General features: G+C 39.6%; 1 protein-coding gene across 4 annotated transcripts in view; it reads left to right on the top strand.

The window, feature by feature from the left end:
* IQGAP2 (IQ motif containing GTPase activating protein 2) overlaps window positions 1-27953 on the top strand; it is a 122822-nt gene that overhangs the window by 58981 nt on the left and 35888 nt on the right. For 2 of the 4 annotated variants that reach the window (XM_064404642.1, XM_064404641.1), the window contains exons 3-15: window positions 4591-4747; window positions 5880-5957; window positions 7661-7737; window positions 12310-12377; window positions 12694-12807; window positions 17130-17308; window positions 17895-17982; window positions 18576-18739; window positions 19257-19344; window positions 21716-21879; window positions 22413-22573; window positions 24905-25029; window positions 27006-27169. In XM_064404642.1, coding sequence (XP_064260712.1) covers window positions 4591-4747; window positions 5880-5957; window positions 7661-7737; window positions 12310-12377; window positions 12694-12807; window positions 17130-17308; window positions 17895-17982; window positions 18576-18739; window positions 19257-19344; window positions 21716-21879; window positions 22413-22573; window positions 24905-25029; window positions 27006-27169 — 1627 coding nt within the window. The remainder of the gene's footprint in view (window positions 1-4590; window positions 4748-5879; window positions 5958-7660; window positions 7738-12309; window positions 12378-12693; window positions 12808-17129; window positions 17309-17894; window positions 17983-18575; window positions 18740-19256; window positions 19345-21715; window positions 21880-22412; window positions 22574-24904; window positions 25030-27005; window positions 27170-27953) is intronic. The other 2 variants (XM_064404643.1, XM_064404644.1) reach the window with 2 other exon arrangements.

Here is a 27953-nt window from a genome sequence, read left to right as displayed (position 1 = left end):
CTTGGCCTTGTCTTGAATGAGATTCAGCAGGGAGGTTTTGTTTTAAAATGCAGTCCAAGATAGTTTTACTGCTGCTGCTTTCACAGAATGACAGAATGGTTAAAGCTGGGAGGGGCCACAGTTGGTCACCTGGTCCAACTTCTCTGCTTATGCAGGGTTGTCCCAGAGCACATTGCACAGTATCCAGTCCAGTCAGTTCTTGAGTATTTCCAGAAAGGGAGACTCAAACTCTCTGGGCAATCTGTTCCCATACACAGTCAAATGTGGAAACTGGATCTCCTGGTCAGTGGCATGCTGTTTGTTGCTCTTGAGTCTGGCATAGAAGCTGTCATTGTTATCCTGCCAGAAATTCACTGCTGAACAGCTCTGCCATGGATTGTCGAGAGTTAAAACAGAACTAAGCAAAGCAAATACTCAATACTCATTCCTCGCTCACTCTCTAGTACTATATATTGGAACTGAAGTGAAGTTTTGGAGATATATTTCCATTGATCAGATCTAGGTTTGCTTTTGTTGTCTAAGGCAAATCCTTTGCTTGTGTGTTTGCAAGTACTGCAGTATTAAGAAAATCGAAGTGGGCTCTACTTATGCATTCCCAAGTATCTATCCTTAGCAAAATACATGCTTATGCATGTTTTATCCAAACTGTAAGACTATAACTGGCATGGGTAACTCTGTAGGACTGTTTGAATGATTTTTAATTTCAGATAGTACTACCCAGAATTTCAGTGATGCTGTATGCTTTACTCTGCTCCCTAAGGCTGACTTTTGTCTATCCACCATGGAGCCAGGTTTGGGTTTAGCTTAAATGAGAGAACCAAATAAACCCATCATATTCACCACTGTGTAAACTTTTCATGGCCTACCTCAGTCATAAAGTTCAAGTTGTAAGAAGTACAGTTATGGGATTATATGGTTAAAAAAGGGTGGTAGAAATGCATGTGCATGTTTGACAGCTATAACAGCCTTACGCTACAAGCTTCATGCTGAAGGAAAACATACTGTCTAAGATTGAGTTATAGACCCATAATCATGTGTATCAGTGATATTAACTACCTTTTATGGGCAACAGTTTCTGCAACAGATTTAGAGGTGATGCTGATGCTGCAGTTCTGTGTGTTCAGGAAAACAGTAGGTGAGCCAAAAGCTATGCTGCTTCTTTAGCCTTGAAGCAAAATAAATTGCTCCAGAGGGTATCTATAAATCCTTTCTGTTATATGGATAGCCTCGATTTCACTTAATGAAGTGAAAGTAGAAGCATTTCTGGTTTTCTCAGTCAAGTCTGTTCCTGCTGACTATACCATGTCATATAATAACCTTCATAAACTCACCAAACTATGTCTTAAAAAGCAGAACCTCACAAGTTTGCTAGTAATGGTTCTTTCTGTTTAAAACCACAATTGCCTTTTAACTGAATCAGTGTAAAGGGAACAAAACTTCTGTAATTGCAAGAAGCATTTGGGAGAAAAGTGCTACAGATATGCTGGTTGACAGGAAGCTCACCATGACCCAGCCGTGGGCACTCCCAGCCCAGAGAGCCACACGTGTGCTGGGCTGCATCCAGAGCAGGGTGGGCAGCAGGGCAGGGAGGGGATTCTGCCCCTCTGCTCTGCTCTGCTCGTACCCCACCTGCAGGGCTGCAGCAGCTCTGGGGCCCAGCACAGGAAAGATGTGACCTAGTCCAGCAGGTCCCGGGGGGGAGTTGCAAAATTGATCAGGTGGCTGGAGCACCTCTTCTGTGGGGACAGGCTGAGGGAGTTGGGGTTTTTTTGCCCGGAGAAGAGAAAGCTCTGTGGAATGCTTATAGCACCTTCCAGCTGTTTGCATAACTAAGTTACAAAGTTGTTTGTATGCTAGCAGGATTTAATTAAAATCCTGAGGTTTTTCCTTCCTCTGATTAAACATGTGCAAAATACAGTAAATCCTTTCACAGTAGATCTTGTAGCTGAGTTCTGCAACTTCCAGACATTGGTAAAACAGATCTTACATGTAATACAGCTATAGCTGTGTTCTCAGTCTTGGACACTGATTACCAAATGCTGTTAGTTGCCCTAATGCAGACCCCTAATTTTTTCTAGAGTAAATATAACTTAGAGATTTTTGGCTATAAATGGAAAGAAAGTTTACATTTTTCAGGCCTAGTCCACTTAGTTCTCTCTATTTTTCCCCTCTTTTTCCCACTGAATTACTAAAATTCTCCTTCTCAAAAAATATTTATTCCCTTGTGTATTTATCTGGATTTGCTGGTTTGACAATTGTATACTACGTTACCTTTTTTCTTCTTTCTTCTTTCTTTGCATCCTCATACTGCTTCCTGTTTGTTCCTCAGGCTATTGCATTTACTTGTTAGACATGGTAGCCTCGCTAACTAGACCAGAAGGGTTCCAGATTAATTTTAAAGTCTTATCGCTGTGCTGGAAAAAAACCCACAACAATTTTACTATTGTTGAATTACAAGAGGTTTGACAAGCCAAGGAGTAGCTTTCACTTTGGATTAGCATCTCATTTAGAGCTCAGGGAATGACTCAGTTTTATATAGAAGTAGTAAATTTTTGTACTGTAAGGAAGAAAATAAATTCCATGTGGATGCATGTGTGTATCTTCTTCAAAAACAGTACCAATGCAGTACCTTGTTGGTGCCCTGGACTTAAGATGTTAGAAAAACCCTTTCACAAGAAAACTGAGAATTAGAAGTGCAAAGAATCCAGTGTAAGATACAAAATGCTGCTCTGAGCACACAGTTCATATCTCTGGAGATGGTGCATTGAACAGCAGAGTCAGCTGTGGCTCATAGTGAATACCTGCTGTGGTTCAGCAAGCTCCTGATGCTTATCTCTACAATTATTTTTCTAGAACTCACATTCTAGGAAATAAATTCTATAGGAAAAGTTAACTGTCTCAGGTAAAAATTGTATTTGCCTAGAAATACACCTATGTGTATTCTTCCTTGTGTTTTTTGGAGATGCCAAGTGTGATGTCTTAGTGTATAAATCTATTCAGTTTCTAAAATGCCATTTTGGGACCCTTGGCATGTATCCATAACACGCAAACATGCAGTGCAGGATAAAGCTGGGAAACTCATCAGGAATATACTTCTCCTCACTAAAGCAGCTTTTATACTGCAGAATACTGTTCTCGTAATGACACTCACTTAGTGCTGTTCTATGTGATATTGTGTCGGATTTATGGATGTTGTTTTCCTGAAGAGCTATTTGGATAGTCTGTGCTTCAGTGAAACAACTTTTGTATGTCCTGTAACACATCAAAAAATGGAATGGAGTAGAACATTAGTCTAGAGTTTTAATGTGAAACAAAACTATGTAGTGAGCTTTCTTCTTCTACATGGTGGAGAGAAAACTGGCTCATTTCCATCCTGGCTCAAAGATTTCTGGTTTCTGAAGTCACCCCTATGGAGGTGATGTTAGATTTGTAATGCTGTCTTGCTTACAGTGGTGCTGCCTTAGTAACAGTAAGCAAAGTGAACTAATGTCTTCAACTTTATTCTTGCCCTTTAGCTTTCTTATTTGTATTGATATTAATGTCCTAAGAACATGAGAGTTTGACTAAGCAGATAAAAAACAACACTGCGAAGAACTAAGCAGATTTAAAGCTCTTGTAATGTGATTTAGCTGCTGGAAATAAGAATAATATCACAGGGCCAAAGCACTTAGACCACCAATGTAAGGAACTTCTGTTTCAGTGATTAAGAGACTAATCTTTCTTGGAAATGCTTTGGAAGCAATTTCTCTCGGCTACTCAATATAAACATACTGGATAATATGGTTTTATGTCTGTGATTCGCCTTCTGAACTGGTTATGTATTAAATTAAATTTTCTGTCTAGCACCATGTCTATCACATCTTAAGTCTCAAATGCATAACTAGTTTAGTTAAACTTGGAGTTTAGTTAATCCTCCGACCTTGGAGGATTAGTCACTGTCACTAACAAGAAGCAGTGTTTCAACCTGCTTACTGCCAGGCAGACCTCAAATGCGTAAATTACCTTGGGCTTTTCCACAAAATCCACTCATCCCTCCAGCACCAGTACTGTGTTTCATGGGTGAGAGTGGAGAGCTCCCATGCAGGAGGAGGATTATCTGCAGGAGTGCTCTGAACTGAGCGGGCCACTGCTGGAGGTTGTGTTGCACAGCACATTGGCTACAGGAGCCTGCCTCACCCAGAACACTGCTGTCCTTGATGCTCATGAGTTTCACCACTGGCATAGAAATCACAGAGGTTTTTTAAAATGTAAACATCAATGATACACAACACTCCGTGTTTTCTTCTAGTTTTCAGCTTTAATTACTGTTTATTCAAAAGCCTAGTACTGTTCAAAATATTTGAGTTAGACCCCCTGAGGTGTGAATACTTCAAAGCATGCTGCTTACTTATTGATGCTTACAATCACAGATATGACCCTCTACTCATTTTGGTATGCCATGTGAATGAATGTGAGAATTTTCTCCTTAGCCCTTGTCCTTTTCTGTTATAATAACATTGTGGTGGTGACATTTAAAGTATGATAGCTGTAGGCAAAAGCTGTAACTCATATTAAAACCCAAATAAGAATGTTTCTCAAATGTCTTTGTAGATGGATGGAGGTCTGTTTGGACGAAGAGCTGCCCCCAACTACAGAACTGGAAGAAGGCTTAAGAAATGGTGTTTACCTTGCCAAGCTTGCAAAATTCTTTGCACCTAATGTGGTGTCAGACAAAAAGATCTATGATGTGGAGCAGGCACGCTACAAGGTAATAACTTTCTCAGTTCTCTCACCAGGATGACAAAACCCAGCAGTGTTTTTCTTCCAGCTCTTAAAGATTCCCAAGCAGGGCTGGTTAGCTTTCTGTATCTTTCTTTTCAGGCTGTAGGGACTTGATAGAAGATGCACAGCTGTAGGAAGCCTGTATGATAATTAATATTCTACCCTTAAAAATGTTTTGGTGTTGCTTCAAGTTTTTTAAAGCTTCACAAATTATACTTCTGGCTCCAAGGACATTGTGAGCTTTTCAACTTATGAAGTTATTTCTCATTAGAAATAGAAGTCAAAAGCAATTTGACAGGTATTTCAAACTTTCTTCATTTTGTATGGAAGCATATTTGAAATTCACATCATTAGATCTGTGTTTATCAACTTTAACAACAAGAAGCCAAAACCAAGCTACCAGTAACTGAGCTTAGTTTGTTCCCTGTGCAGGCTTTTGCTAGCTCCAAGAGCCTTGATAATACAAAGATATGTACACTCATACACAGTAGTTCCACTATGGAATGCATTATCTCAACATGCAGAGGAGGCAGAAAAAAATTATGGTTAAGAATTCCAGTTACATTTAAATGTTTCTCTTGAAAATCTGAAAAATTTGAGAGATTCCTTTTTCCCTTTACCCTAAAATATAAAATTGACAATAAAACAAAAAATACTTTCCTACTGTATTATTATGCTGCTTGCATAGACTTTAGGGGGGATCAGGTCAGGTATTGAGGTAGAACTGAAGAGTTCCAAGACTTCCTTATCTGTTCTTCGTGGTAGTGCTGAGCAGTATTACTACTTCTGTGTTTTGGTTCCTTTTCTTTGACATCCAGCCTCTACTCCCAAAGAATACTGAAGAACTGTACAAATATCTGCTTCAATCACAGTCCACCCTGATGGTATAAATCTGGGTTATGTAACGTGAAAGAATGAGCTGAACTCAGTGTGGAGCTGTTTATGTATTAGGACGCTTCATTAGCAAAATTGAAGCTGTTACACTTTGGTTTCTGGGTTCAAATAAGGGAAAATTCTGTGAACTCGACTTCAGGATATAAAACTGGGAAATAACAGGAGGGTCAATAAGTAGAGAATTTTCTTAATGTGACTTCCATAATCTTCTGTGTTTTCAATAGAGATCTGGCCTTCATTTTCGACACACTGACAACACTGTGCAGTGGTTAAGAGCGATGGAGTCCATTGGTCTGCCTAAGGTAAGCCTTCAAATTCCAGCAAATAATTTAAATAAAATCATTGGCTCACTGAGATCCCCTTTCATCTGTTTGAGCATAAACAGTTCTCTATAGTAAGTCTAGAGGGAAGGGGTAATTCAAAAAACAAATCTGAGGAGAATGTAGTGTGGAAAGCAGTGGGAGTGTCAGTCCTGTGTTGCTGCTGGCAGTGTGTGTGGGCTGAGGCAGGGGCACTAGCAGTGCTCGAGCTAGCTCAAACACTTGATATCTTACTGCTAATGCAGTCTCTGGGGGGACCTAGAAAGAATATGGTTTACAACAGAAAACTTAAATATTTGCTTCCTTTAGGTTACCTCTTCGCATCGTGCCTCTTGCTGCCTCCTCCTCTTACTGTGCGTGCCAGTTTCTCTGCTTCTACCCTGTTTCCAGACTGTTCTTGCACCCTTCAGTGCATCTGCGTGACTGTGCTGCCGCTCTTCTCCCACCAGCTGCTTTCTTGGGTCACCTCTTATATTTGCCTTCCTCCTTGCGGGTCTTCACTTGTCATCTCCCCCCTCTGCTGCTGTTTCTGGGCACCAGTGAGTCTATTTTGGATGAAAATCCTTTAAGAAAGGGCTGTGTACAAACACCTATGCTGCGTGTTTGTCCATTCTGGCAGCCACACGCAGCCTCAGGGTGCCCACAGCCTGAGTGCTGCCTGAGGCACCGAGGTCAGGCACAGTGGGGATGCTCAGGCAGCTCCTTGAAGGGCTGGATGGACCAAGGGTCAGCTGCTGTAGGCAAACTCTCTGCAGCTGCCCACAACCAAAAAAGGGCACTCATGACTGCCGTCAGAAATGCCAGAGAGACGGGAAGGGGTCCTGCACTTTCCAGGTCAGGCATTTTTTTCCACTCGAGTCCTTGAGCCATCTCTTCAGCTGGCTGATTTCCACCCTGCCATCTCGCCTCTGAAAGATTGTGTTTCTGCCGCAAAGGATGGTCATGGCCAAAAGCTTTCCCAATTCTCCCTCACAAAGCTGTTTTGAGCAAATGATGAAGAGGGCACTGTACTCCTGACTTACTCAGTCTGGTCCTATTAACCGTGGGACAGTGCAGCCCTGAGTGACCAGCCGGGGCTAGAAGCATCCTGCCAACTCTCACGGTTAACTAAGTCTTTTTATTATATTTTTGTGGAGAAACAGTGTTTAGTGACTGGGACCAAGGCCAGGAACAAATTAGTGGTACAACCAGAACTGGAACTTATGATGTGACTTCTTGGCTAAATTGCTTAATATTCCTCTCTCTAAATATCTTCCTTTGCAAATGATGTATTCACAAAGTTAAGGGTGCTGGCAATTAGAATTATGCATTTTTAAACCATACTTGATAGGTTTGGTTTGTAATGAGGCTTTGCAAATTGTGACTGCATTCCAGGTTTTGGGTGTCTGTAAAGGACAAGCATTACTGGCTGAGCTTATGCCAAAGGACATTTTCTAAAAATCTTGTTGAAATGCTGCCTGCTCATCTTCCTTTTTCCCCCTCTTATGAAGTAGCTTTTATGCTTTATTTAGCTCTTCCTTATGAAAACTACTGATTAAGTTAAAATAACATCAGAAGAGATGTGACTCATGGCTGTATAAAAGTAACAGCTGAAATTCTGTAAATTTAAGGTATGGTTCTGCAGAGTATATGTTTCTGCTCAGTAATAAGTCTTCTCTTTTAACTGTGTGCTCTTTGCTTTTTAGATCTTTTATCCAGAAACTACGGATGTCTATGATCGGAAAAACATCCCTAGGATGATATACTGCATTCACGCTCTAAGGTAACTGCTGACAGGAGTAAAAGTTATAGTAACTGCCAAAATTTGGAGTGTAAGTCTTGAAATGGTTTTAAGACAACCAGTATATCAAAATCTGTCAGAATTTTGAAGTTCATTAGTTTTAAGTTGGAGACAAAAGTTGAACTTTGTCAGGTCTATTGGACAAATAACTTTCAAAATAGAAATTAGGTCTACTGAATTTAGCACACACATCCTTCTCTCAACAGTACACCCCCTTGCAAAATTAGCACACAATTTCAAAATACATACTTCAACAGAAATCAAACAAATTAACAAATACTTAGCAAAACATTAGTACAACCATGGAGTAGATATGTTGATCAGAGTGAAAATAATGATGAACTAACATATTTCTGTCCCAACACTGAAGCAATTAATTACTGTATTATGTGGTAATTAATGTAAAAATGATACATTCTCAAAGACTTCAGAATTCTGAGCAACTTGACTTGTAATGTAAAGTCGGAGAAGCTTTGACTACACCATTGAAAGTAGTGATTAATTTTTTTTGTGGTCTGCCTTAAGGATTTTCTTTATGTTTAGCACAAAAACATCTGCCCTGTGTTGTCCCTAGTGTGAGGGGTAGTGTTGTTGGCAGACAGCTCCACCCCCCTGTGGCTTTCTTAGTTAATTGCTTGCACATAGAGACCTGTCCTTTAAATATTTTTGGCACTAATCTTTCACAGAACAGAATTAACTTGCACTCCAAACTTTCTTCCCTGTTTCTAATGATGTTCAAAGGCACATCAGCTCCTCCAGGGCTATAAGACAGAAACTACTCAATACATGCTTTATTGAAACTTTTTTAGGGTTAATCCTTGAAATCATGTGCCCACTCTTGTATTATGGGACGTGCACTCACTCCCAGTAAACAGGACTTACCACTGACGTTCACTATATTTGCTTAACATGCCAGGTGTTCACACTTGACAGGCCAGTATATTTTTGCCATCTTTGACAAGTGTTGCCCCTTGAAATTGTTGTACTTCATGTACTATTAACTGGGAATTGCCACCAGGACTATTTGAGGGTGGTTCTTGCCTTTACCTTGGTAGTGCAGTCTGTTCTGACAGCAAGTGTCTTGTGTAAGCTTGAAGTGATCTCCTAAAGAGAATATGTGGGGCTACAGCCTAAACCAGGTCAGGCTGACACAGTGGGCTGTGTGCCCCCCACTCCCCAGCTGTGTTATGGGCCAGCCCAAATGTTTTGCAGGAGGTGCAAGAACACCATATTTAATTTTAATATTTGCTCTCTCATGAATGTAGGACATTATTAACTCTAGATTTGAATGCTTCGTAAACAACAGCTCCATCAAATATCTTCTTAGTATCTGCCTTATCATTGCAATGGCAATACCTCTTATCCTGAACTGAGGTTTACAGTGGATTGACCTATGGTAAAAGTTTTTCTTTCGCCATTTTATCATGCCCCAGGATTTATGCAGTACCAGAATTAGTCTGTGTTGTCTCAGCTTTCACTTCCAAGTCTGTCCTGTTTAAATTACTTTTTCTTGATGCATATCAACACAAAACTCCAACTCTGTACCTCTGTACTTACTATGTTTTTGGGGGTTTTTTAGTGCTATTATTTTAGAAATGGACTTTATATCAAATGTGTCGTGCCATACTGAAAGGGGGAATAGGCCTGGAATGCTTTTATTTATGATGCTTTCCCATGAGATTGTAGGCCCCCATGCCTGCATCCTGTGCAGGATGTAAGAATAGAAGAAACAATGATTGTGCTTTATTTCCATACCTTTTCCTAAATGCATGCCAGAAGTCTTCACTTTAGTCTTCCAAATCAAACTTCAATCTCAGTGCTGAATGTCACGCAAGCCACATTGAAAGCTGTTTGGTAAAGAATAGGATTAAGCACAGCGTGCTTTGCTTGGCCAGCAGTGCTCCCAGGTGGATTGGCACCAGAGGAATGCTGGGCTGTATCTGAAATGTATATTTGACATCTGAAATAATATATTTTGCAGGAAAAGTCATTGGCTGTTTATTGTTTTGCTGATCTTTTGCTGCTGGAAGGCCTGAAGATAGATGGGTACTCTAAGCATGATGTTTTAAATATAGTTTGAGGGTGTGTCCTGATTCAAGTCTGAAATTAAGACCATTGCACATAAAACACGTGTGATGACTTGTGCTGTCAAACACAACACTGCTTTGGCCAGGAAGGAGCTACTTAGCAAACAATTTCTTATTATATTCCTGTTGAATGTAATTACTTCTTGCTTTTCTCTCACTTGACTTATTCAAGTCAATACTTGAAACATCAATACTTCAAGTATTGACTGGGCTAAAGGCCAGGAAGAAATTAGTCGTAGAACTAGAACTGGAACTTCTGGTTCTGACCTGAAAAATACAAAGGCATAGATTCCATTACTTGCAACTTTTTTTGTGAAAGCAGATTTGAGTTTTTTCCTGCACTAAATGAGGTTAAGAACAGCTTCATTTAAATTAATATGCTAACAGTGATTCTTGTTCATAAATAGGAGTCTTGGAGATATTTTTTTCCCTGAAAAATTTAGTTTTTAAATTATCTTTACAGGAAGATCACTGCTATATCTTAGACAAACTATCCCTCTAGAAGCTGGACTGCTTTAAAACATTGTTTTCCTAGGAAGCAGCAGAATAACAAGCATGCTTATTATTAGAAAACAAGCATTAAAAGAAAAAAACCTGCTATTTTCAGATCTGTTTTTCACAGCATGTTATACATGATCTAATAATAAAACAAGTCCTGGGAACATCTGCCTGATATGAGATGCAGTTCTGTGTGGGTGATGCTTTCTATTGAAAGGAGTTTCACCTAGGAACTGCTCTTTCTCCTTTGTTTTCCCCTTGCTCCTGATACCTTGAATTCAGTTTTCTGAACCACGAGGACCCCTGCATTTGACTTTGTGTGTTTTCTGAGGTTCAAGTTTCACAACAAAAGCATTAAGCAAGCTGTTTCAAGTGAAATTATATGTTAACTCAGGGAAGTGTCTTTGTGCTCTCTGCAAGACTTGAAGAACATTTTCAGCACCATCTGGTGGTTAATAAGTTTATCCAAACAAAGGAGTATAGGAAATACCACACATGGTTCAACATCCTTCTGGAAGTGCTGAACAGCAAAAAAAAAAATTCTTTAATGTTCATAGCACTCTTTCTTCTTGTATTTTTTTATTTTGGTGACCCAAAAAAGAGTCAGCACCATCAGCTACTGATTTCCATAACTGTTTGTATGACACCCAAAATTTCAGACAGGATCGTGTCTCTGTCTCAAACTTGGAGCAAAATCTTTCTTCACTCGGAAATACTGGAAGGCAGACCAGGGTAGCAGAGGAACCCAGTTCATTACTATAGTCTTCTAAACTCTGTGTGCTTTTTTTCCCCCTGAAAAAGCTAATTTACATTTTAGACAGATCTGAAACATAAGAATGGTATCAGCAATGGTTTTGAGAGGCTGTGAAGGCTGGTTGACCTGCCTGAGATCCTGTGTGGTGTTCATCCAGATGGGGGCAGGACAGAGGAGTAGCTGTGGCAAATGCTGATTCCACATGGTCCTAAGCACATACAACAGCTACCAAATACATGCTTTGAAATGTCATCTCATAATTTGCTAGTAGCAAAAAATCCTCTCTACAACAAAACACAGAAGAGAGAAATATGCTTCTCTAGAAACAAAACCCCTAAAACACGAAGCACATTTACAATGAATGATGTTGGGGTGACGTAAATTTGAAAAAAGGTGAAAAACAATCTTGTTGGAAGAATGTGTTATTTAAGTATGGTTTTAAAAAACTATCTTTCTTTATTCTTTCTTGCTTAACTCACTTGTTTATTGAATTTCACTGATAAATTATAGAAACATCAGTCCTATGCAGATAAATACATGCCTTGTGTTTCGAAGCTACTGAGAAAATATGTATGTATTCAGCTGTTTTATTTCCAATAGCACCTCAGAGCTCTAGGAATGAGTGAAGGTATTTTTCATGCTATATTGAAATGAATGTGTAAGTTCTTGGATAGTACATTAAATCAACTTTATTCGTTTTCCAAGAGTAAAATAGCTAGTAACACAAATATTTTGAGATGGTGTTGGGTGGACTTACAGGTCCTTGTTCCTCTACCCTTAGTAAGAAGGGTGCCAGTGATTTGTGTTCTTCTGTTAGTAATTACAGGGATGTAATTAATGCAAGAAAAACCAGAACATAAATCCAAAGATATAACCTGTGCTGAAATGCTTTCAGAGCTTGGTTTTCCCTCAATACTAGCTTTTGCATTTCTTTACCTGTCTTTCATGGAGGTTTTCTTTTTGTTTATACATCCCCTGTGGCCTGAGATACACTGACAGTACCTGTCTCTTAGAGACGCTTTTTGGAAAGAAAAGATTTCTCTTTCTGTAAGACTTAATACAGCATGAAGAGAATTGAACTGTCAGTTTATTCTCTATTGCCACATGTAAGTCAAGGGTTGAAGGACAAGCTTCATAAAAGTGCTTTTCTTTTGTACAGAAAGCAAACTTCTCAACCACATGCAGAACTTTAAATCCTAATTTTCTTCTTTGCAGTTTATATCTCTTCAAATTAGGACTAGCTCCACAAATCCAGGACCTTCTGGGAAAAGTAGACTTCACAGGTAAAAAGATGCTTATCTAATCATCTGTTGGATGGTTTTTTACACTGCAAATCTGCTAACATTGTACATATTTTCTATTATGGCCTCAGTCCTCTGACAACATTTTTACGAACACTTACAAATTAAACAGGCAGGAGGCTGGCAGGAGGGGAGGGAGTTTTCATTGAATACTTGTCATATCTCAGAGTCCTTCAAAACGGGGAGGAAAACTACTCAGAAGCACTTTCAGAAACATTTTTGTAGGTATGATTATTCATACTGAAATTGTCATGCTTCTGTTTTGACAGTATTTTGGGGTTCTTTTTTGTCTGAACAGAGGAAGAAATCAGCAACATGCGGAAGGAGCTAGAGAAATATGGTATACAGATGCCATCTTTCAGTAAAATTGGTGGGATTCTGGCCAGTGAATTATCAGTGGACGAAGCTGCCTGTAAGTCTGACTCTGGTTCTGTTCTCTACCAAATGCTCTGACAGAATGCTAACAACATATTTTCTGTGCTCTCATTCACTTAGTTTGGCACCTCTTCAGAGCTAGAAAGGAAAGGAGTTTTCACTACCACATTGCTTCATTGTTACAAGGCCTCTTCAAAATTGCAGTCTGAGTGGTTTTGGTATCTCCATTGACCCATAGGAAGTGCCACCAAAAGCAAAGATTTCTCACAATATTTTAATTTTTTTTAATTTTTTGTTTTGTTTTTTATGTTTAATGTTTTTTGGTAGGTAGTGCTCCTCTAGAGTAATGAATTGATCTCTGTGCATGCCTCTGCACCTTATGAGTACAATGAAGAACATGGTGCCTTCTCTGTGCCTCCTCTTTTTATTTTTTGCCTTTTGCAGTTTTCCTAAAACACCCAAACAGGTTGCTGCGAGGACAAGTCACTGTTCCAGACAGACAACTCTCTCACATATGGTGTTGTGTATTTGGAACTTGCCTCCATGGGTACCCATTGCATGGTAGAACCCTGCAGGAGGGTAGGCCCTGCTGGACAATTAGGGTTCTTTTGAGTCTATCTTGAACAGCTTCCATTCAAAAACAATTAAACGCTTTTTTCTGCTGCTCGTGCCTATTCATGTGTAAGTCTGAGTGTTTTTCTTTATGTCACTTTTTTCTTTTTTGTGGAATGAAGTGATACATTATTAAAAAAAAAAAGCTTGAATTTAAATTATGTGAAATCAAGTGTGTTACCTTAAATCAACACTTGAGCTCTAGTTATTTTAAGATCCTAGTCTTTTCAGAAAGGTACGTTGAGGAACAGAAGGGTTGTCTTTGCTACTTTATTCAACCTTGCAAAGTGGCAAGCTGATTCACAATATTACTTAGTGTGCTGAAATTTTCAGAGCCTAACTTAAAACATACTTGATGTTATTTCACATTGTCTATGTTGTATATTTTGAAGCTTGCATAATATGTGCATGCTTCACCAAAGCTAGATTTTAAAATACTGCCTTTTGAAGGTTTTTTAGCAGATTTTTAGATATTTAGTGACTACCAAGCACTTTTTCAGGGAGCTCCCTCCACTGAAGATGAAAGGGCTTCCTCCCCTGAAGATGAAACATCCTCCACTGAAAGTCTTATTATAGTGATAGGGCTTCCTTTAACTTGTGAAGTGTTTTCAGCCTTACAAAAGCAGGGTTTCCTGATGCTGGTTCTGTCCCTCTGAGCAAGGATTGTGCTGTAGATAACATGCTCTGTCCCACGACAGGAAACATCTGCTGTGGGAACCCTCACACACTAGAGAGGTTGGATAATGGAAAACCTGCCAAAGGAAGGGGTCTACCATCCTTCTTCCTAAGTGGGGTATGCAAAAGGAGATAAAAAAGTGGAACAACTGCTGATGACTCCTGCTCTGCTGCCAGCAATAGTATAAGTCAGCATGGGAAGAATAAGTTGAGGTGCTTTCACAGAGAGCTTATTCTGCAAGGAAACCTCTCTCTTATTCCAAGCTTCTAGCCTGCTCTTTCAAGTCCAATCGGGCTTCTCATTGTTTCTCTTGGTAGATGGGTTCACATCTACCAATATCTGTTTGATTCTCTCCTAATCTTGAACGTATCTTTGGACTGCTTTCTGCTAGCTCCATTTAGGTACTGAAGCCTCTTACCCAAATGTGGAAGAGATAACACCCTTCCTATGTGTTCTGTTGCATGAGGATGTTTGGATCATATATGTGTCTAAGGACAGTTTTCTTAGTCCCTTGGAGTGGATATGTATGTGCACAGAAGCACAGAATGCCTTAGGCAGCAAGGGACCCATATGAACAATTGAGTCCAAGTTCTGATCTGCACAGGATTACTTAAAACTAAACCATACAGTTAACAGCATTGTCCATATGCTCTTTGAACTCTGTCAGGTTTGATGCTGTGACCATTTCCCTGGGCAGCCTGTTCCAGTCACTCACCACCCTCTCAGCTGAAAAACCTTTTCATCATGTTCAGTGTGAACTTTGTCTTTTCACAAAGTTCAATGACAAATTAAACCAGTATGCTTCTCTGCTTGTATCTTCTCCACCATGCTAGCTGCTTCTACTGCCCAGCTGTATTCTGCTGAGCTAGAGTGAAACAATTTTAGAACAACCTCTGGCATGAGTTCAGTGCTAGGCAATGGATTATCCACCAACAGCTATGCAAGTTCCAGTAGCTGCCATCTCTGAGGGGTCTCTGAGCTTCACTTCATCCTTCATTTGCCCCTGTTGAGTGTTCAGTGATATGATCATTTGTCTGCCTTCCCTAAATTTGTACACTCCTTTTTTTTTCCTAAAACCTCAGATCTGAAGCATCTCTACTTTCTTTCATAAAGTGAGAGAAATTAAAGTCTTTTAGACTCAGATATTTACACCTTCAGTTAAGCTTAATCTAAATAACCTCTTTTTACTGCATGCTTTTCTTCACTTTAGCAGCACAATGCAGGGGCAAGTAGAAAGTAAGTACTGACAAAGTAAGGAAAGATGGTCATTGTGTTTTCCTTTCACACATCTCCTGATTGGCATGAAAGTAAATCCTAGGCAAGTTGCTGTGCTGATAAATGGGGAGCTGCAATGTTCCTCCTTTGGGATATGATCTAGATACACAGTTTTCAGGAATTTTACATTTTGTGTAGTTAAGTCTGTAAAATATTTGAGATTAATGTTCCACCAGACAGGCATTGGGGTCTCTTTGTAGCATGAATGTCCAGATAAAGTGCAGCTCTAGTGAAAGTCCTTCATCTAGACTGATCTTAGGGCCAAATGTGTTCAGGGAGTAACTGGGAGGGGTGTTAGCTACTACTAGTTAGCTACTACTCTACATCTAATTCAGCTATAAGTGGTTTTGAATTTGTACACTCATGCAGATTTACTGTGTGAAAAAGCATGAGCTTTTGTGATTCTTAAATTCTTGGAGTCAACTGTTTGTTTAGTAGATAAGGTTGTTTTTTTTTTTTTCTCTAAGGAAAGGCTTAACACTTTTTCTCTCATTTTCTCTGAGGAAAGGCTTAGCACTTAAGCTGATCAGTGTCTGCAATGAGTCCTATTGCACTCATTTCCCTTTTACCTGTGGTCTGAGGACCCTGCAAAGCCTGCTGGATGGTTTTCACCTCTGTTTGAACTCCACTGTTTTGTGACTTTGCAGGGGAATGGAGGAGGGCCTATTACATGAGGGTGCCTCATGTGCAGCTGTGGGTTCATGGAGATCTGGATGTGCAAAGAACCATCTCAGGGAGGCTCAAATGTGATGTGCAGGAAGGGTCTTAAATGTGTTTTTCCAGAGGATAAGTTTAATGGAGCTTCAATTTCCTTATTCTTGCACAGCATCTCTCAGATATATTCAGTTTAGACAGTACTTTTATATGGACACACACAGCTTTAAGGTAAAAACTACCAAAAATACTTTCAATTCTTACATGTAATTACCTTCTAAATAAAACAGGACTTGAATGATAAAGTATAACTCATGTTTTATTTTCTGTCAGTACAATTTTAACCATATTGTGGTTTAACCTCAGCCAGCAGCCAAGCCCCACACAGTCCCTTACTCACTCCCCAACCAGCAAGAGCAGAAGGGTAAAAGCTGGAGAACTCACAGGCTAAGAAGAAGACAGTTTGATAGGAAAAGCAAAGGCCACACACACAAGCAAAGCAAACCAAGGAATTAATTCAGTGCTTCCCATGAGTGGGCAGGTATTCAGCCAACTCCAGGATAGTCAAGCCCCATCACATATGATGGATGGTGACTTGGGAAGACACACTCCATTACTTCAAATGTCCCCCTCTTCATTCTTTCCCCCATTTTATATACTGAATTTGGTTCCACATAGTCTGGAATATCCCTTTGGTTAGTTGGGGTCACTGTCCTGGCTGCGTCTCCTCCCAACCTGCCAAGCACCCCCAGTCCCCTCCCCAGTGTGGCTGTACCAAAAGCAGAAAAGGCCTTGGCTCTGTGCAAGCCCTGCCCAGCAATAACAAAAACATCTCTGTGTTACCAACTCTGTGTTCAGCACAAACCCAAAACACAGCCCCATGCCAGCCACAATGAAGAAAATTGACTCTACCCCAGCTGAAACTAGCACAGCCCTGTTTGGGGGAAGGGTGAACAGACAGCATTGTGCTACCTTTGAGTAAACATGGAGTTCTGCAATCTAGAGGAAAAATGGAGTGGAATGTTCAAATCTGTAAATTATTGAACATAAATCCAACACTCCTTTGAAATAAATCAGAAGAAACAGTGACAGGTTTGACTTTTTTTGCTTCCTGAAGTTTAGGACTGTGCTTTCAATTCTAGTGCATGCAGCTGTAATAGCAATCAACGAAGCTGTTGAGAAGGGAATAGCTGAGCAAACCATTGTGACGCTGAGGAACCCAAATGCAATGCTGCTCAACGTGGATGAGGAACTGGCGCAGGACTATCAGAATGAACTCTTTGATGCTAAAAGGAAGAAAGAATCAAACGCAAGACTCAAGGTAGTGGTGTTTTATTTGCATTCCTAGTGCGTGTGTTTCTTCGTGTTCTTGTCGTGCTATAGCAATAATATAGCTCATGTTAGAGCAATAATTGGTCTAAAAACAACTTAATTTTTAAAATTAGTACAATTAGGAAGAGATCCCCACTTTTAAGATAACTAAGAAAAATAATAGTAATTAAATAAGCTAAAAGCCAATTTTATAAGAATGTGATTACTATGAATATGATGCAGCTTAACTTTGCCCAAAGGCTAAATATACCAGAAGATTAAATTAAAAAAATTAGTTTTCTCCCATTAATTGCTTTAGGAAAAACAAATCTACTGCTTAATAATACCCTTCTTTGAGTATAAAGTATAACCTCTGCCACAGATATTTAATGTGGAATTATTTGCTGTGTTCTTTCACGTGAGAGCTAATGGTCTCTATGACAAAGTGCTAATTTCCTCAGTTCACTTAGTCAACAAATTGCTTTACAAATACATTCAGCAAATGCTTCAGCTGATGCAGTTTTAATGACTTTGGCTAATAGCTTTTCTCTCTGCAAACTGTTTTGTGTGAACTCGCAACACTTTTGTTTTCTTAGAATGGCACAATTTCTGATGAAGAGAGAGATGTCTACGAGGAGTTGCTGACACAAGCTGAGATTCAAGGCAATATCAATAAAATAAACAGTAAGCTATTCTGGATCCTCATGGAAGTATGCACGAAATATGTGAGCTCCCAAATTCCAGCTGAATGTGACTTGAATCCACCTGAACAAACAAAATATTTCTATGGAAACTTGTAAAATATGCACAAGTGGCTAATGTCTGTCTACAACTGTTTTTGTCATGCTATTCCTTCTCTACTAATCTTTGCGGCGGGGGGGACTAATTTCTGTTTGTGGTTTTTGCTGTAAGGATTCCTCGGTTCAGAATCAAATAATTTATTGCCTGCTCTGTTTCTTTGTTCTTTTTGTGTGCAGAATACTGTAAATTTTGACCCCCTCTTCTATATAGACCCAAAATTCATTCATAAGCTTTTGCTTAGCTGTGGTTGAACTGCTTCCACCCAGGCTCACCCAGAGCCAGAGATTCCCTTTGCAGGGTTGGACATGAAGGAGGTAAATCTCTGCTAGATAATTGAACATGAAGGAGGTAATTCTCTGCTAGATAAAGATTGCCACCCTAGCTAGCTTTTACAAAAAGTGAGACGCTGACAGCAATGGACTTCTTTTCCCCAGGAAAGCTGTATTTGCTGTTTATAGGCATTGTTTTCATTTCAGTTCACATAGCTTTAGTCCAAGTGAATGAGGCTATTGACCGGCAAGATGAAGGGGCACTGATGGCAGGCTTGAACCACCCTGCTCTGAGCCTACTTGAAGTTCTGCCTCAAAATTCCTCATGGTACCTATTGCAATTGTGTGATTCTAAAGAACAGAAAATGCAGGTAATCGAATTGAACAGGTACTACATGTCAGTTTGCATTTTTTAGCTGGTTTTAATCCAGAGAGAAATTGTCTTTACTCTGCCTTTCTGCATAATTTATGAAAAGTTTTATAAAGATTTGAGAATAATTGACGGGCTAATCAACACCAAAAAGCTGCATTTGCTCTGAAGAGCATGGTATCCTTGTGAGCATTTACTAACTAAGATATAAGAAAATTTAAGGTATAACATGCAGCCCCTAATATTTTGTTATCAAAATGAGTTATAACTTGAGTACAAATAAAACTAATATTGAATCATTAACATTAAAATAAAGTCCCAATTGGGTTTTGAGGAGAAAATCTATTAATTTAAGTAAGACGAAAATCACAGGGAAATATTAATGCTGTGTTTACTGAGCCTTGTATTTGATGCACAGGTGATAGTACAATCAAATTCCAGTGTACCATCACCAGACTTTATCCCTTATCTCCCATCAAACAAAAGCATAATTAAACCTTGTTTTTCTGATCTGTTAGATAGCAGGCATTCCAAATATGCTCGACAAAAGTGAAATACAGAAAGAAGTTAGTGTTGCCAATGCGGAAGCTGAGGCTCACAAGCTTAGTGAGTAACTGTTTTAATACTCTCTACCATCGCCATTTAATTATGTTAAAATAATTGGATCCACCATTTCTTGCACATAAACAAGGTTTCTCAAACTGAAACCATATGTGTTGCATTTTACTCTCATAGTCTTTTTTTCTCTGTGTCACAATTGCCAAGTCACCAATTTGTGCTGCCCTGGATGCACTCTTATTGAGATAACTGATTTGAGCTACTGGTGCTCACAGCAGCAAAAAAACTGAAAGCTTGATAGCTTGAACAAATATTTATCAGTGCAGTATTAATACTCACTTGGGAGCAATGACCACACTTGTAGAATTAGCATGGAGGAATACTTTTCACATTGCAGGGAAAATTATTCTCACTTTTAGACACGTTATCTAAATATTCTTAGTCACATGACACAAGTGAAAAGAAATATAGTTAAAGGGGATCTAAATTTGCAGTGCATGTGTTGCTGCTTTTGACTGGAAACTTCTTTGCTAGGAAGTTAACCTTTGGTTAATGATCTGCTGTCATTTCATTACTGCATCCGGGCATGGCTATTTTGTCTCTGGCACTGTATTCAATGCTTTGAAATCCAGGCTGATTGCTTTTGAGATGTGCCTTAAAGGCTATATTGTGAGGTCAGCTTAAGTCAGAAGATAAATTTGACTTTATACCTTATATGTAAGCCCGTTTCAGATTAATTAGCCATGGTGAGGAGTACTTTCTCTGAAAGAGTTACCTTTTGATAAAGGAAAGGAAGAAGAAAATGTGATGTGTGAAAATCATTAACAGTAATCTGGCAAGTAACTTTGTTCTTCTGTTTGTCTTGAGAAGAAAAAAAATAGTGGCTTTTGTTATAAGACTGTGAGCAATGTTTGGCAATTTGCATGCTGGGTTTCAAAACTAGAAGTCAGTAGCTTGGTTATTGGCTGCAGAACTAGTCTAGTCCATTAGTGGGCTTTGACTCCTTTCCTCTTTACTTTTTTCTTTAAAAAAGCATGTATGCATGCTATAGCTGTGAGAGCCTTTCCTGGTTTCTAACTTTAGGAGTAGCCAAGAGAGACAATCTTCAGGAACAATGTGGCCCCATGTGACTATGTTTCAGAGAAAATTAAATTAGAGGTGAGGGGCTTTTTACACGGGCCTGGCCAAAAGGTTTTCAAAGATTTTGTTTTTTATAATAAGCTCTCAGTGTTGCTGTATACATGAACTGTGGATGCTGTCTTCTGTACAAGTCTTAGATTTGGGCAATCAGTGGTAACTAAAAATGTTCCCTGGGTTAACAGTACACAGAAAAGCCATGTGATAAGGTAGAGGAGTGGGGCTTATTGATGAAAAATGCATTTGCATAATTGCTGTTCCTCAATTGGCGACACATGCTCTAACCTTCAAGGTTGCTTCCCTTTCCTGCCAGACCAGAGTGGTGCCTTGTACAGTGTATTCCTGGGTGTGTCCTGGCCTGGGTTTCTTCAGAGGTGGCTCCTCCAGGTGTGCAATTATGGTGCCAGTGACTAAGCTGAGCGATGTTGTAATGCTTCTGCAGCTACCCAAGTGGGAAGTGTTTTTCAGCATTTTTCTGCTGGGCTTCAAACCCCTGACAAAATCAGTCTAGCAAAAAGTAAAACAGGCAGGTTGTTGAGGTACTGAAAATGTTTACACTCATAGCCTCATATTCCTCTATTTGCTTGTTTAAATTAAAATCTGAGCTGTAGCAAACGGATTCATTTCTAGATGGCAGTGCCTGTAAGGACTGATCTTCCACACTGGCAGAAAAGCAAACAGGTGTTGGCATGCAGAGGAAGTTCTAGCATGTGGTTTTTCATCAGTTCAGCTACTAATTTTCTGGAAGGAAATCCCACCCCTCTAACACATTTGGCTGATTTCCACCAGCCTCCTGAAATAGACACTAATAATGCTGTTGGTACTTCAGGTACTGTCCTGTTTTATCTAGCTCAATTAGATCCTGCCAAAGGAAGAGGCGAGAGAGGAACTGTGGTGCAAAAGGAAGGGAGCATTTGGGGTGAAGCAAGACAGAGGTGCTGACATACACAGCAGTACCTGCTGCAAGCACACCCAGGAGGAGTTAGATCTTTCTCTGTGCTAGGGTGGCATCAGCTCCTTGTTTTGTCTTAGAGGTGCAATAAGCAGTCTCTCATATCTAAAAGTCGAGAAATGTTTAAGTCCTCCAGTCAATTATTTGCTCAATACCTTTGAACAGAGACAGTTTTTGCAACATTCAGCAATCATATCACTTCACAAAAATGTTTTTTTTCTCTTATGACAGAAAATGATATTATTTATAATAACCTAGTTGACATCTACAAGGCATGAAGAGCAAACAGCATATGAAAATTAATAAGCTTTTTTCCCTGCTGTTCTTTAGAACTTATAGCGGTTGACAATATCAATACAGCAATTCGTAACTGTGATCCTAGTAAAACACTGGTTGCACTGATGAAACCTGAGGCACAGCTGCCTGTTGTTCACTCATTTGCTGCTGCTGTCTATCAGACTGAGCTGTTCAACCTCCAACAACAGAATGCTGTGGTAAGAGTGAAAAGCTTACAACCTGCTCATTGATGTTGTGTAGCCAGACCATGAGACCAAAACATAGCATGTTGTGTAAAATCAGACATAATTCTCTTGCCATGGTGTTATGTATTGCATGAATCGTTTTGGTTGAAAAGGCAATATTTAATTGCAGAGTTTGTTTCTTGCCACACTTCAGTCTGGCTGAGCTCTTGCGTTGCAACAAATCAACTGACTTTTTTTAATTGTTGCATGCTCTTAATGAGGACTAACTCTAGTTTATATATTGTGTAGAAAAGTAATCCCCTGTTATGAGTAGGATCAGAAGAGATGATATTGTGGGGCAAAAGAGGGAAAGGCAGACTGGATGGAACGTAGAAACTCACAGAGCTTCACCACCACTGTTGTGTCAGTCTGGCATGCCTGTGACTAGGAAAGTTTCCAGGCTTCTTAAATCAAGCCCATCTCCTTGATGGTGTCTAGAGTGTGTAACTCAAATCTGTTACACTGCTTATTTAGCTTCCTGACTGCAGTACATTATTGTCCTACAGAACTACCTGGCACATGATGAACTGTCTATTGCAGTAGAAATGTTGTCAGCTGTTGTGTTGCTAAACCAGACCTTGGAAAATAAGGACATCCTAATGATAAAAAATCATCTCAGAAACCCATGCCTTGGCTTCAGTAATCTGGAAGAGGAAAACTTGCAACGGTAAAGGTTCATTTTGTCTTGTCTGGATGAGACTTGGCAACTTTTAAAAAAAATAAGTAGGACTTTTTTTGGGGGTGGGCTGTCCTGTGTTGTGGCTGTGAAGTTGAAAGAGCTGCAAGATAAATATCTGTGGTTTAAATTAATAAGGGAGAGTGTGACAATTGCTGTACTAGTTGAATCTAAATATAAGTGATAACACAGCCGTGAAGGCTGTGGACATGTGAGTTGCAGGGAAAATGTCCTCAGAAAGCAAACATGAAGATCTTACAAGGATTTTTGCAGACACCAAAATGTGTAACAACAGTAGCTGGAAATGGTTAATCACTAACCATTCTGCAATTCTGAAAGATGGTCTTTGGAATGAGATAGTGTTTAATGCCTCAAGGTCCAGGTGATCTCTTGAGCCATGGACAAGCCCTTTTTTGCTTGGTGGAAAAGTGAATACAATCCTGTGGCAAAAACATATGTTCAACATTACATTTTAGCCTTCACTTGCCTGCCAGCTGCTTGCCCTGTCACTTGCCTGACTTACCACAGACGTGCTGTTACTGCAGTTGCTGTCTTGTCTATCAATAAAAAATCAGGCAACACAAGAGACCTGTGCCCCCAGCATGCAAGGGAGAGCACGGAAATGTGGACCAGTTCCTGTCTCTTGGCACAGGCAGTGGAAGCCTCCACATGCTTTTGGAAGGCATTAGTAGGCAAAAGGGACCACAGAAGCTGAAGATCTTCACTAGGCTGTCAGGGGACACGAATCTGAGAGTAGCACTTGTTGGGTGTCTCAAAACCAGAAGGAAGGTGGTCAGATCAGGAACAAGAGGCTCTAATTTTGGTGAGAGAGAGAAAAATGACATAAAATGGAGAAAAACTAATCTGCTACTTTGCCTCTCCTGATGTGAGTTGGTGCTTGTAAGCAAGAGAAGCAATGTTATGAAAATGTAGAAATGGCCCCAAAGTGTCCCAAGTGCAGCATTTCTGGTGATGTTACTGACCCAATCTTTAGATTACACTGTCAGTAAACACAGATGAAACAGTAGGAATTAGCTGGACTTGACAACTGAATAAAATTTTGTTATGCCATTATGTTAACCTGTGCCGCCAACCATATGTTGAATATCACAGGAAGCTTTGACTTGCACAGTACCAAGAGAGATATAGTAGAGCTAGAAAAACTTCATTTAGGGAGATGCTGTCCAATGGCTTTCCATCAGAAGAGATGGACTTGTTTGGAGTATGTTTTCTGGAAGAGAGAATTTAGGGGAAATATGTCACAGGTCTCCAAAACTGTGAATATTGTGGAGAATGTTTATAGAATCAGTTACTAGATTCTAGTAGCTCTAGTTGTTTGGAGATTTTGGCAAACATCATAAAGTAAATATTGGACCCTATCAGATATCAAGTTTAATTATTTTTAAAAAGCTGTCATCTCACAAAACCTGTAGTGGGACTAATTCCTCAATAATACATAAGGTTTAAAAATAGAGCAGGTAAATTAATGGAGTGTAGCCTTGTTTGCAACAATTACAGTGATACACAGTCTGCAGCTCCAGAAACCCTTAAACAACAGGCTACTAGATGCTGGAAAGACAAATCAGATTAGGAAATTACAAATCTCTTCTATTTTTAATTTTTTTTCTGCCAGGCATTCATTCCTCAGGCTTCTGATGGAAATAGAAGATATGTATTTTATCTGACATACTGTAGCAGTTCTATGCTTGACTTGGGAAAATTATTTAACTTATATACACATGAATTTGCACTACTGGGGAGGTTTCCAGCTCATCTGACCTGTGAGCTTTCTGGGAAGAGTAGACACAGGCTGCAGAGCCTGTGCTTGGACTATCTTGAGTTGTGGGAAGAGGGACATAATTTTTCTTTTTTTTTTTAGTCCCTTGCCTATGGTTCATCATCTTCCTCATGGAGGTAGCAAGGGATGCTACACATGATACTACTGACTGAAATTCTGGTCTTTGAATTGGTGTCAGGAAGACAACAATAGTTTTATAGAACAAGAAGCTGACTGTAATTTTCCCCACATTTATCTGTTGCACCACATAGCAAGTTGTATGTATGTGTATGTATTGCCATCATGCCATATAACCAAGAAAAGTTCTCTGCATTATAGGGCCATTTCTTCAGATCCTGAAATGCATGTGTAGAGCAGGCAGCTTGCATGTCTGTGTAATTTCTGCCAAGAGCTGAGTTTGTCTGAAACTGAGTCATTGGAAAAAAATTCTAGTCACTAAATGATGGCTGATACATCTGACTAATTCTTTATGGCACTTTATCTTATATATGAAATACACTTATGTATTTTATATCTTCTTATAGTTATGCTGATACACTATTGTCTATTAAGTCAGAGGCTTCATCTCAAGGCCAAGATTATTTAAGCTGGAATGATATCCAGAACTGCATTGACATGGTTAATATGCAAATTCAAGAAGAAAATGAAAGTAAGTAATTCTTCCTCCACATTGCCCACAGACGTCATAGTCAGGTCTTCGGTATGTAAATCTATGAACTGAGTGGCCTCATTTAGATACTCTTGAAAAGAGAAGAGCATTAACAAGTTTTGAAAGCCTTATGATCTTTGAATGTCCTTGAAATATTCCTGTTTGTTTCAGAAGGCTGAAGGATATCACAGGGTGCCTTCTGCAGTGTTAAAAATGTTCTGCCTGCATGGCAGTGTCTGCCAGCCCTGGATGGTCTCACTTCGGGGATGTTGCAGTTGTAAGCAAAGAACATAAAAATTACAAAAACAAATTACAAGTGGTGTTCCATTGAAAAGTGTGCTTTAATGTGTAAATTATTCCAAGTTATTGTTTTTCACAAAGGAGTCAGTAAGCTGTTAGACAGTGCAAATATCTGTCTTGCTTTCCTTTTGGGTGACTTGATTTCCTGTCAGACAAGTAGCTTCTTATGCCCGTGTGTTCTCATGTTAATGGATTTAGAGTTTATTTTTGAAGCTGAATGTAACTGTTTTGCCATAAGAGGGTGGTGTTATATTAAATGTGATAGTTGTTCATTTGGGCCTCAAAAAAGTTAAAGGGCCAAATTCTTCCACCGTTATGTAGAAATTTGAGGCTATCGAGTTATGCCGAATTTGCTGGAGCAGGGAAAGGCAGCTTTCAGACTGCCTGCCATTTCAGAAGCAGTCTCAGTGCACTTTGAGAGCCTTTGTAAGACACAGGCTGCTCCTGCCCTTCCTGGACTGCCATTAGTGTCCTGCATGCTGCTGTTTCATATCATAAGGGAAATTTTATATTACAGAATTTCTAAAACTGGCTGGATTATTGCTTCCTAAATCTAGTCCAGTGGTTGCCATGGATCCTCACAGCTTGCCTGCAGTGTGTACCCTCTGACAAGGTGGGGTGCTGAGCAGTTTATTTGACTGGCAGAGTCACTTTTTTTGTCTGAACCTCTGCACTTGTTAGGAGTTGGAAAAGACCTTGCAGTAGCAGTGAAAGTCTTCAATACCAAAAGAGCTGCTCTTGCTCTCAGTGGCACTGACCTCTGCCTGGGAATGTTGAGAGGGGGCAGATGGGCAGAGAGAAGAGGAAGAAGGGAGGCCTCTGTTTCTTTAAGCAATATTTGCATAGTCCCTGGCCACCTCGGACAAACTGCTCATTCCCCAAGCCTTATGGTGACCTGGGTCTGTGACCTCACCAGGTGGGCTGTGGTGGGGCTGGAGACACTTGTTGAGGGACGATCCACTGGGAGCGAGGATGTCATCCCTGACAGGTGATGGTGAAACCCTTGACCTCTTTAGGGACTACAAGCAGTGCATTTCAGTACTGTTTAGGGGCAGGAGGAAGTTTATTTGAAATTATTTGGCCCAGTCTGAAGAAAATGAGTTAAAGGTATTATTAAATACATTGGGCCTTACTTCCTGACTGAAGTACTGAGTGCCACTGGTCAGCATTGTTAGATTGGTTATTTCCAGAGAAATTGCAAGAAATGAGGTTAAGTTGCTATGTAATGCTGTAGCTGGGAGTGCAGTATATATGCATTTGTCCAAATCAAGGTTTCAACTAATGTGGTCTGAAATCACTTGAAAACAAAACTTTCATCACTGTAAGCCAATATGTTAAACATATAAATATGTGACACCTTGCTTTTTCTTAAGCTTCATGTAGGTCCTTCTTCCCAGAAAATAGAAAAATCTGTTTTCCCCTTTTTGTCAAGGATAATTTTGATTTTTAGGAAGAGTTTTATCCAGATGTATCAATAACTCTGATAGGAAGGAAAGTTGTATAGCATCAAATGAATATAAGAACAAAAATAATTTAAAATCAGCTGCTGTTGCTGCCTCTGCTTCTTGTTTCGTGATTTTTCTGTTCTTCATGTTACTGCTTTGTTTGTATGTGATATCAGAAAAGTTGCAACTTTCTTGGATAAGTGCATCTTTAATAACTTTTCTGTTTCACAGGAATCATTGCAATTGGACACATTAATGAAGCAGTTGACCAAGGAAATCCTGAGAAAACTCTAGAAGCCCTGCTATTGCCCACAGCCAAGCTGCAAGATGTGAGACCAGTAAATGCAAGGCATTATCAGGATGTTCTGCACCATGCCAAAGCACAAAAATGCAAGGTTAGAATATTTACTGTTGTTGTCCATGAGAAGTGAAATGCCAATTCTTTTCACTTGCTTCTGTGTCCCTGTCCTGGTTCCCTGATATTTACATTATCTTTTCCCAGTAAAGTTGTAAAGAAGCCAGTGACAACAAACTGGCACTAAGTAATTTTGCACTATAACTTATTCTGACTGGCAAAATTGATTAATTCTCAGTGTATTAAAATTAAGACATTTCTGCATACGTCTTGCCACTGCTGTAATCTCACTTACTTTAATTCTCGAGGTTGCTGCAGCTATTACAAAATACGGGCAGCAGCAATACTCAGTTGGGAATTTGTATAAGGATACAGTTATAGGTCTGTGTCAGGCAGACAGCTACAATATGGATGGAAAGTGAGGTTTTTGCCAGAAAGAAGTCACAATTATGGTGTTATTTAACAAATCTTCGGGAAGTATTTTGAGGCATCTCCTTTGCTTATGTTGTTTTATTATAGTAGAGTTTTGTATATATTTATTTTACAGTTTTATCATGCAATAACAAGCTGACAGTCTTGCATGTGCCTTCAGTTTGAACCTATCTCAGCTGGATGTTGCTATCTGCTTTCCCAAAAGCAGTGGCCTGGTTAGCATTACAGCTCAGGGAAGCATAAACAAAGATCAGCCTAGCAGCTTGCAGGATGTGACTGAACACAAGGTTAAGTAAAGCTACTAGCACAGCACTTAAAATGTCCAGTGTCTGGAGAACACAATTAAAGTTCACACAGTATGTCCCTGAGGTAACATGGTGAATTAGGGAAAG

This window comes from Passer domesticus, chromosome Z (assembly GCF_036417665.1).
Source record: "Passer domesticus isolate bPasDom1 chromosome Z, bPasDom1.hap1, whole genome shotgun sequence".
NCBI lineage: Eukaryota > Metazoa > Chordata > Aves > Passeriformes > Passeridae > Passer > Passer domesticus.
This window is presented reverse-complemented; position numbering and strand designations above follow the sequence as displayed.